Source organism: Carettochelys insculpta, chromosome 26, assembly GCF_033958435.1.
Source record: "Carettochelys insculpta isolate YL-2023 chromosome 26, ASM3395843v1, whole genome shotgun sequence".
Lineage (NCBI taxonomy): Eukaryota > Metazoa > Chordata > Testudines > Carettochelyidae > Carettochelys > Carettochelys insculpta.
The window spans coordinates 1999062-2009887 of NC_134162.1; the positions used below are offsets into that span (position 1 = coordinate 1999062).

The 10826-nt window shown below is 54.2% G+C and overlaps 1 protein-coding gene across 1 annotated transcript; it reads left to right on the plus strand.

The window, feature by feature from the left end:
- Window positions 1–635: 635 nt before the first annotated feature.
- Window positions 636–10707, plus strand: LOC142001899 (glutathione S-transferase Mu 1-like). Its single transcript, XM_074977538.1, has 8 exons — window positions 636–719; window positions 2398–2473; window positions 7720–7784; window positions 8024–8105; window positions 8180–8280; window positions 8992–9087; window positions 9167–9277; window positions 10423–10707. Exons 1-8 carry the CDS (start codon window positions 684–686, stop codon window positions 10513–10515), a joined length of 660 nt encoding a protein of 219 aa, XP_074833639.1. The 5' UTR covers window positions 636–683; the 3' UTR covers window positions 10516–10707.
- Window positions 10708–10826: the final 119 nt, after the last annotated feature.

Below are 10826 nucleotides of genomic sequence, written 5' to 3' on the forward strand. Positions count from 1 at the left end.
TGCAACGCTCCACGGCCTGGCGTATGAAGTGCTGTCATTGCAACGCAGTGCTCCACGGCCTGGAGTAGCACCGCTTGCCCAGGCCCAGCAGTCGTTGCCCAGGGCAGCAATGGCCGCTGGAAAACTCATTTTGCATTTGCAACACATGGGGTCGCCACCTGCCCCACGCTGGGAAAGCCGGGCCTGATTCTGGTCAGACCCTGGTGTAAATCCGGAGTACCCGGGCTCCCCCGATCCCTTTCTCACTCAGCCGGGTGCAAATCGGGAGCGGAGCTCGGCGCTGCACTGGTGTCCCGGACGGAAGCAAGAGGCGCCCACTAGTGCCTGGAGGCTGCGCGGGGGGTTGGTTGGATTCAACCCCCTGGCAGAGTCCCAGCCCATGCGCGACCCGGGCCCTTCCCAGCCGCCCCCTTCTCCCCCTGCGGCCCGGCCCGGCCCCGCTTTAACCTGAGCCGCTCTCACGTGCCTCGTGGCGCGCCAAAGCGCTTTACCCCCCCGGCCCCCCGCCAGGCCCCGGGGCAAGTCCCGTTTCCGGGGGGGAGCCGGTGCCAACTCAGCGGCCTGGCCCGGGGCGGAGCCGTTGCAGAGGCCGCGCCCCGGAGGAGCGGCTGCCGCTTCACCACGCCCCGGGCTGGGCCGGATATAACTGCGCGCCGCGCTCCCCGCCCCGCTAGAGCGGCAGCATGGCAGCGGTGCTGGGCTACTGGGACATCCGCGGGGTGAGGCCGCGGCGCGCGCGGGCTGGAGCTGCTGGAGCCCGGGGGGAGGGCGGTGTGTGGCTGCTGGGGGCGCGGGCGGGGGCCGGTGCGTGGCTGCTGGGGGCGCGGGCGCGGGGGCCGGTGCGCAGCCCGGGCTGGTGTGTGCTCGCTGGGGCAGAGGCGATCCCCTGGGTCTGGCGCTGCAGCCGAGTGGGCCCCGCTTGTCCTCCCCCCCCCCCCCACCAGCCGCTCTCCCACGCCGCGCGCGCGCCTCCCCCACCAGCTGCGCCCTCAACTTCTCCGCTCTCCTCGTGGGGAAGCTGGGGGCAAGGACGGTCCCAGCCCGCTCGAAGCCGGCCTAGCTCCGAGCACCCATCTCCTGCTCCCGTGCCCGCCCGCGGCACCCCGGCTGCAGCCCTCCTGCCTTGCACCACGTCCGCGTGGGAACGGCTGGGCTGCCAAACGGTGGCGCTTGCAAGCCCCGCGTGTAACTGCGTGGACAGGTCCTGAGCCCTGGCCGCTGAACTGCTGTGTCTGCACTCGTCTGAGCCTGCCAAGGGGGGAGTAACCCCAGTTAGTGGGACCGCCAGGAGGCGGGCAAGGCCTGCCTCTGGGAGCAGGGTGCTGGTGAGCTCTAATGCAGCCGCTCTCACTGGCGTAGGCCCGCAGGCTGTCTCCTGCAGGGCCTTCCACCCGGTTGCTTGGATACTCAGATTTAGTCTGCTCTTGACACTAATGTAATTGGTGCCTCAGTTTCCCTATCTGTAAAGAGGGATGCATGATGGAAGGGGTGGGGGCCAGGGGACAGACCTATACTTTGTATGGGCGAAGATGTAGCTAAGGTAGCCAAAGGTCTATCCAGCCCAGTGCCCTGGCCTGTCCTTGGCTAATGCCAGGTCTCCCAGAGGGAGTGAATAGAACTGGTAACCCTCAGGTGAGCTGTCACCTGTTACTCCTTCCTAGCCCCCACAAAGACTAGGGACACCAGCCAGGCTGATAGCCAGGGCCAGTGCTATAGTGACTCACTGGGGCGGCAGGTGAAGGAAATCCCTGGGGGTGCAGCGGAGCAGTGATCTGGCTTCTGAGAGACAAACCAAAGGGTGATACATGTGCTGCCCTGGGTGGCTCCCAGCATGAGCACCTCCCCTCCTGCAGGCTGCTAGCCGGGGCTGAACTCGCAGGCCCCACTCCCCGGGTGGAACTCCCTTAGCTGGGCTGTCTGCCCCTTGCATTCCAGCAAATCACTTGTTAGCTTACAACACCTCTGTCGGGGCTGGATTTCCGGGCTGTTTTTACAGGGAGGGATGCTGAATCTTGCCCAGTGAGCTCCCTGGGGGCTGAAGAATTAGGTTAGACCAGCCTGACTCTCGTAGTGGGCAACTGTCTCTTTAACATATCTCCTGCGGCTCTTTGCTGCTTGTTGTTAAACAGTCAGATTTAGCTGCTAACCTATCAGGAGGCTCAGGCTGTATTGTTAAGCAATTGTAGTAGGATGAATTAGTAGAGTATTTGGTCAGTATCTTGCTGTGAGAATAAGAGAGGCAATGAAATATTTCCCCTGTCGTGCTGTTTGTGTAAATGAAACCGTGAATTCCCACGCCTTGGGGTAACGCTGATGGCAAACCACGGAGATCAGCATATCCCTGCTTTAGAGCTGCTGCATGCAGGCTCTCACATCACCATGGTCTCCCCCCTGCAGCTTGCTCACGCCATCCGACTGCTTCTGGAGTACACGGGCACAGCCTATGAGGACAAGATGTACAGCTGTGGGGAAGGTGAGTACTGCAGGCAGGGAGCAAAGCTCTCCCTTTGCCCCGAAGTGCCGGGAGTTGCTGGTTTGGGTAGGAGTTCTGTTCCAGTGCTGCAGACGTGTCCTTTCCCCTGTGCTGGTGACAGGCTCTTGTTGGTGGATTTGAGGGCCTTTTGGCTGGTTGTCTTGAGAGCTCTGTGCATTCTGCATCTCCAGAGACCAAAGGGGGCTTCCTGTTCCTGCAGGAAACTCTTGACATGAATCTCCTTCAGTGGAAGGCCAGGCATTCCAGGGGGTAAGGTGCTGCAGCAGGCTGGGGCAGGCTTGCACTAGGGAAGGGATCCCACAGTTCTTGGCTGCTGAACTGCTGTCTGAGACATCATGCAGTCAGGGCTGGGGTAACAACATACCAGAGGGGCGTGAGCCAGCCTCTGGCTGCATTGTCCGATGGCTAGTCTGGTTGACTGGGCCATTAAGAAATTTAGAGTTCATGTTTAATTACTGCTTTTCAGGCTGCCTCTTGTCCTACCGTTCAGCTCAAACACTTGCCCCCAGTTCTCAGCAAATCCTGCTGCTCTGGAGGATTCCAATTTACTGCGCTAATGAAGCGTGTCTTTGGAGAGCGCTAGATAGTTCCCTGTTCCAAGAAATGTTTTCCTCCCAGGAACTCCCCAAAATGTGGCATGCCCATTAGCTTGGGTTTCTAACCCTCTGTTCTTGGCATGCAGCCTGTATCGGAGGAATCCTTGTCTTGGTGCCTGAGCACATTCAGCATAAAGGGTATTGCTCCAGCGGCTGCGGATGGCTTCCCCACTACCTTCACTGCTCTTGTGACGCTGGTCCACCTCCAAACACTTGTTAATAGTGGCTTTGGTTATTCCCCAGAGAAGCCACCACTTCCTCTCCTATCTTGAGGATAGGAGTAAACGTTCTGACAGCTTCCTTGCATGCAGCTAAAATAGCAATAGCAGCTGTGCCCCATGCTGCTGCATAGCATCTGTTGCATGCAGCCATACAGGCTTAGGTTGGGATCATGTAGGATTGGGAAGCAAGGTTGGGTTAGCTCAGCTCACTCTTCAGCAGTGGGGCAGAACTTAGTACCATACTTCTGATGGGGAGCAGGGAAGCTGTATTGGAGAGGCAGCCAAGTTAGCCTGCGTCTTCAGAAACAAGAAGTCTTGTGGCACCTTATAGACTAGCAGCTATTTTAGCATAAGCTTTTGTGGGCAAATGACCCGCTGTGGTCATTACCCCTAGTAGCCCACTGAGTAGCAGTAATAACTGTGGTATGTTGTCCCGCAAAGAGCATTAATTAGCCTGTGCTGGCGAACTCTAATTGCCTTCACCCCCCAGGTAAGGGGGCTGTAGTTCTAATGTAAGTTAGGAGGTAGATTTTTAAATGCTGATTCCCCTCTAGTCTTTAACGTTGGCCAATGAGTTGAATTAATCTGTCTTCACTGGGTGTAGAAGTGACCATATGTCCCTTTTTAATGGGGACAGCTGCTATTTGGGGCTCTGTGTTATAGACACCTGTTGACACCCCACCATGCCAGTTTTCCACATTTGTTGCCTCGTCACTCTAGTAGGAAAAAAATCTTCTTGGTGAAAAGGCACCTTTAGTGGCCAGGCCAGATCCTGACTCCTGTCCTCACATTCCTGCGAACTCAAACTGCAGCAGAACAGACCCACTAGCCAGAGATCATGGTGCATAGGCTTGCAGTCACACCGGTATAATAAGCATGCATAGATGAGGGCTCTTATCAGCCAAACAAAGCCCCTGTTGACTGTGAGGTTTTGTATGCAAGGTTGCTGTCTAGACACCAAGAAGGGTTATTTTCCCCTTACCTTGTACATGCTTGTTTAACTGGCATTTCCAGCAGGTGTTAGAGTTGATTACAGCTCTCTGGTGTTCTCCAAGCCAGACTTTAAATTGAGCTGGCTGAGGGTGTGGAATGAGGTTCACGGGGTCCCCAAGCTCTGCACCCCATCCTCCGCCAGGAGTGACTCAGCAGGTGGGACAGGTTTGTTCGGCAACAGGGACACAGCGTAGTACAGAATTCAGAAGCAGTCAGCCCCCTGCATATTGTGGGGAGGATACTCCGGCTTGAGTATCCAGCTTCCTTTGTTCCTCACTCACCCCCAGACTAACTTCCCCAAGCTCTGTGAGCTCCACGCACCCCACTTCACCGCCCCGTGAACTTTGAGCTTCATTTATAACCCTGTCGATAACAAGTCAGTTGGCTGCTAACTCAACAGCTTCTGAAACTATACTCCTGTGCTAGAGTCTCACCAGTTAACTCCAGATGAGATTTAAACTGGTTTTGCTAACCTGATGGGAAGGGCTGGGCCAGCAGTCTTGCCTCAGTTCAGTCTGAGCTTAGAGTTATGTTGAAATAGAGTTGTCAGGGCTGCCTCCCCACTCTGAGTGCAGAAAGGGGGGCCCATGACCCTCGAAATACCTTGCCTCTATGGGCTCTGCTCAAAAAAAAGCTTCTCAAGACCACATTTCCTGGCCCTGTGGGGTACCTACCCCAGTGAGGAAAAACCTCCTTTAGCCCAGGAAGACACTTGGAACGTCTCCCTGTGGGTTTACACCAAGCTCCCGGCCATCCCTTAGGGTTGAAAGAGCTCTGACCTGACAGCTGACCTTTCAGTCTAAGACAACAAGAAGTTCTGTGGAACCTTATAGGCTAACAGGCATTCTGGAGCATGAGCTTTCGTGGGCATCAAGCAGGTCTTTGCCCATGAAAGTATGTGCTCCAGAATATCTGTTAGTCTATAAGGTGCCACAGGATTTCTTGTTCTCGAAGATACAGACTAACATGGCTACCCCTCTGATACTTTCAAGCTAACACATGAATAGACACAGACCGTTCTCTAGGACACAGGAATCGGATCACTGCCTTCAAAGTTTATTCACAAAACAAGAGAACATGCTGGTTGCCGCACAGAGAACTAGTCCTCTGGGATTCAGCTTAGAAGTTAGGACAGGGGAAAGAATTAAATCATTAACTGGAGCAACTCCCTACCATGTCTCAAAATGAAAAGAATCTGTTCGTGTTTAATTGCTTCCTTTCCACTTCCATATCCACGTGCTGATTATGAGAAGGCCAGGAGATTGACTGGAGTAGGGAGAGCCCAAAACGTTTAATCAGAGAGGTAGCTGTGTTAGTCTGTAGCTTCAAGAACAAGAAGTCCTGTGGCACCTTATAGACTAACAGATATTTTGGAGCATAAGCTTTCATGGGCAGACCCACTTCATCAGATCTGATGAAACGGGTCTTTGCCGATGAAAGCTTATGCTCCAAAATATCTGTTAGTCTATAAGGTGCCACAAGACTACTTGTTCTCAAAATGACTGGATTCACTTAAGCAAAGACCCCTCAGACTGCAACTGTTCTCTGTTCAGAAGAATTTCTCTTCCTCCCATTCGCTTACCTTGTGTGATGTAGTAATGGACAGGCACCCATGCTAGTCTATGCTTTCGAAACAAAAAAAGCAGTCAAGTAGCACTTTAAAGACTAACAAAATAATTTTGTTAGGTAATGAGGTTTTGTGGGACAGACCCACTTCTTCAGACCAGAACAGACTCAGTATTTAAGGCACAGAGAGTCTGTTCCTAGTATTGAGTCTGTTCTGGTCTGGCTCTGGTCTGAAGAAGTGGGTCTGTCCCATGAAAGCTCACCACCTAATAGATTATTTGGTTAGTGTTTAAAGTGCTACTTGACTGCTTTTCTGTGTGGTGTAGTGGGGGATAGGTGTGTGTGTCTCAGAGGGTGTGGGGCTCCTGCTGAGGATAACTGAGGTGACCAGGTGATACCTCTGGGCTGCAGACAAAGGAGGAGGTGGAACCTGAGGGGTTTGAATTGGAACTGGGAGTTGGGAAGCAGTTAGGCTGGGCTGGGATAGAGAGAGAGAGAGACAAAGAAGGGGGCAAGGCCCTGGCTCCGGAGGGTGGGGGGGGGGGCCCTTGGCCTCCTCTCCCCAACAGGGATTGGACTGGCTGTCCCTGCCTGCTGCACTGACTCTTCTGTACGACACTGTGCCCTGTCAGCTAATAAACCCGCTGTTCTCCTGCTGAGTGAGAGTCACTCCTGCCTGCGGATGGGGTGAAGAGCCTGGGGACCCCTGAACCCCATCACAACCTGACTCCGCCCCTAGCAGAGTTGCCTGAGGGGGAACCTTTCCCTGCATTCAGTCATGACAAGAGTACACCTAACTTAAATCCTCATGAAAGAAAGACCCCGCTCTGGTGTCAGTTTTGCTACATCAGGTTAGGACTGGCACCTTCCTGCAGGTGACCACTCAAGGGCTGGGGGAGAGCTGGCCTGGAAGGACTCTGGCTCTGGGGCCTCTGACTTAGGACCTGACTTTCAGAAGTGCTGAGTCCCTGGAATGTTCTCCACCTTCAGTGAGTTGAGAGTGCTCAGCACCTTGGGGAGCTGGTCCCCCAGATGTGCTGGGAGTGGAATAAGGTTTAGAATCATGCTAGGACTGGAAGGGACCTCAAGGCCATCGCATCCAGCCCCCTGCCCTCATGGCAGGACCAAGCACTGTCTAGACCATCCCTGACAGACACTTATCTAACCTGTTCTTAAATATCTCCAGCAATGGAGATTCCACAACCTCCCTAGGCAATATATTCCACTGTTTGACCACCCTGACAGTTAGGAACTTTTTCCTAATGTCCAACCTAAACCTCCCTTACTGCAGTTTAAGCCCATTGCTCCTTGTTCTAGCCTCAGAGGCCAAGAAGAACAAGTTTTCTCCTGCCCTCCTTATGACTCCCTTTTAGATACCCGAAAACTGCTATCGTGTCCCCCCTCAATCTCTTTCCAAACTCAGCAAGCCCAATTCTTTCAGCCTTTCTTCACAGGTCGTGTTCTCTAGACCTTTGATTGTTGCTCTTTTCTGGCCCCTTTCCAATTTCTCCACATCTTTCTTTGAAATGCAGCGCCCTGGAGACAGTGCTCCAACTGAGGCCTAACCAGCGCAGAGTAGAGCGGAAGAATGACTTCTCGTGTCTTGCTCACAACACACCTGTTAATGCAGCCCAGAATCATGTTTGCTGCCTTTTTTTTTTTTTTGCAGCATCACACTGACTCATGTTTAGCTTATGGTCTACTATAACCCCTAGATCCCTTTCTGCCATACTCCTTCCTAGACAGTTGCTTCCTATTCTGTATGTGTGAAACTGATTGGTCCTTCCTCAATGGAGCACTTTGCATTTGTCTTAAACTTCATCCTGTTTATCTTCTGTTCTCCTTCCAGCGCCGGACTACGATAAAAGCCAGTGGCTTAACGAGAAGGAGAAGCTGGGGCTGGATTTCCCCAATGTATGTAGAAATGCTGGGGGTTGGAGGGAGGATGACAGGCAGTGCACTTTTGTTTGGTGGGCTTAGGGGGCTTACCTGACAGAGGTGGATTCTGGTGGGACCAATTCAGGGGTCCTGGTGTGGTCTTGTGCAGCTGTAGTAGGTGAGGGAGTCTCCAGAGGGACTAGCTGAGAAGGGTGGGTAAGCCCTGGGAAAGGGGAAGAATTTGCTTTCTAACCCTCCTCCGCCTGTCATTCCAGCTGCCTTACCTCATCGACGGCAAGACCAAGCTCACGCAGAGCAACGCCATCCTCCGCTACATTGCGCGCAAGCACAAGATGTGTGAGTACGGGCGGAGGCTGGGGTTTGGCCGGGCGGCTGCCCGGGAGCACACTGAGGCTAGTTCCCTCTTCCAGGTGGTGAGACGGAGGAGGAGATGCTGCGAGTGGACATGCTGGAGAACCAAGTCATGGACTTCCGTATGAGCCTTGTCATGGTCTGCTACAACCCTGAGTTTGTGAGTACACCCATACTGACCTGCAGGGGCTGTAGCAGGACCGTGCTGGCCCAGAGCCAGGCCCCATTCAGTACAGGGGCACTGGCACACACAGGGTGTCCTATACAGCCTAGCTCCATTAGCTGATGATTTTTCTTCTGGCCCAGTACCTCATCATTTGTCTGCAGGACGGGATTGTCCCATCACTAGGGCTGTCTGTGGGGAGGGGCTGGGACACACCATCTGCCCAACCCCCATTCTGTCTTTTCTCCCCAAGCTCCCTCTTGGTACCAGCAGCAGGGGGAGGTGGGTGCACCCTCCCCGCGTGACATGGCTGAGAGCTGGGGAAGCAGAGGGGGCTGTGGCCGGCTCGCTCCACTTCCTGGTGCTGTCAGCGAGTGCAAGGCAGGCTGGGCCCCTGCTGCTGGCATCAGGCGCCCCATTATTCCCCTTGGTCCTGCATGGACCCCAAAGCTTGAGGCCCAGGGTGGCTGCCCCAAATGTCCAATTGCAAGTCATCAGCAGAGCCATCCTAGCCTAATACTGCCTCCCTTTACAGGTGACCTGCCCTGAAGCATGTTGCTGCTCATCCTTCGTTTCCTAGGAGAACAGCGGCAAACTCCAGTGCCCTTCCCACTAGAAGAACTTGCTGTGTATTCGACCAAGGCGCAGGGGCTGCCTTGGTCTAGACCCTTGCGGTCTCTGAAAGCTCTCGCCCTCTTCTCCCTGCAGGAGAAACTCAAGCCTGGCTACTTGGAGCAGCTGCCTGGAAAGCTGAAGCTGTTTTCCCAGTTCCTGGGGAAGAGGAAGTGGTTTGCTGGGGAGAACGTAAGTGGCTGGGGTGTGATTGCAGGGAGACTGGGATGGGAAGGGACTGTTACCCCATCTCACATGTCTCTCTCCCCAGATCACATTTGTTGACTTTCTCGTGTATGACGTCCTGGACCAGAACCGCATGTTTGAGCCCAAGTGCCTGGATCAGTTCCAAAACCTAAAGGATTTTCTTGACCGCTTTGAGGTGAGGTTTGTGCTGACTCCTGGGACATGCTACTCTCTGATTATCCAAGGACAACCCAGCTTACCACAAGAGCATTGGGCCAGTGACTTTCACTGGGTGTAACCCATATTTACCCATTCCAGCTGCAGGCTTTGCAGAGAATGGGGCCTCCCAAGCTTTAGCAACAGGCAAAGGATCTGAGCTTCTAACTGCTCTAGCAGCCCCTTGAGGTATCAGATGTTCTTGGTTGCACTCCTGGTAGTAATGGAGATATCTGCCGTGTCGGTGCCAGAGAGGAGCCAGTCTAACTCTGGAGAATGACGTCCTCTTTGCCCTGGAGCTACATACGATTCTCATGTTGTGAGCATCACTGTGGCTTTCCTTGCCTGGGCAGTGTATCTTCAGGCCCCTGGGATCATGGTACCCTCTCTAATGGAGAGAGAGCCCCATCTTGGTGCCCTGCTTGCTTGGTGATCTTGTCAGATGCTTTTCCAGTGGCACTGGTATGCTAGGATGACACATTGCTGTCCCATGAGCTCTCCTTAGCTGTCTCCTGGGATTTGCAAGCCATGCTTGCTCCTGTCCTATGTCTGATGGCTGGAGGCTGAAGTGGCAAACACTGGCTCCAGGAAATAGGTGCTGGGGCCAAAAGGAGTCCAATTCTAGAATTGCTGGTAGTAGCTTGCTCTCTTATCCTTCCCTGACCTCTGCCTTTGGTTCAGTGAAGCCAGAGTCCTTGTATCTGAAGCCATGGGCCTGTCTGCCAAGGTACAAGGCAGTATTGGGAAGCTGGTGATGGATTCCCAATTTTGACACTTCCCAGAGCAGAGGGCAACACTGGGGCTGCTCTAATCTGTGCCGGGAGGCGACAGGCCCCATCTTACCGCTGTTTATGGGCTGTGGCCGCTCCTCCTCCCTGCACCCAGAGGCTCAACCCCCTGCAGTGGGGGCAGGGGAACCCTTGAGTAGCACAAAGGTCAGAGAATGGATCTGGTGGCAGGGGAGGCAACTGGTACCTCTGACTTGTCATACCACCAAGACTCCCGACTGGGGTGTTGTAGACCTGCCTTGGTGGGGCCCAGAAGAGGCTTCCTGTTTCAGTTCCAGGGTCCTGAGGACGTGTTCCCCTCCGCTCAGGCATCTCCTGTGTGCTCTCTCCTCCCCAGGCCCTGGAGAAGATCGCAGCCTACATGAGCTCCAGCCGCTACATGAAGACCCCTATCAACAACAAGATGGCCAAATGGGGCAACCAGAAGTAGATGGGGTAGGAGAGAAGTTGGCTGCAGCCCCCGTTGGCTTTGTACATGCAGACTCTCTCAGCTGAGAGCGTGTGCGGGGGAAGAGGTGAAGGGGAAGTGGCAGCTTTAGTGAATTGCTGTTGGTGAAACAGTCACCAACATGTGTAATGCTCCTGCTCAGAAATCACCAGCAATAAATGTTTAGTAATTGCACCACGGCTCCTTGTGCTGAATTGCCATCGCCTCCCTGGGAGGGAACCGGCCTCTTTGCAGAGCCTGTTAAAGCTGCAAACAGCCATGAGCCTGACGCCGCCTCCTCCCTTGGCTGTTAC

Bases quoted from the DNA above. Each gene is read 5' to 3' on its own strand.
- LOC142001899 (XM_074977538.1), top strand. From the start codon at position 684: ATGGCAGCGGTGCTGGGCTACTGGGACATCCGCGGG. The intron at 2,474-7,719 runs GTGAGTACTGCA...TTCTCCTTCCAG, and splicing joins GATGTACAGCTGTGGGGAAG to CGCCGGACTACGATAAAAGC. The intron at 8,281-8,991 runs GTGAGTACACCC...TTCTCCCTGCAG, and splicing joins TCTGCTACAACCCTGAGTTT to GAGAAACTCAAGCCTGGCTA.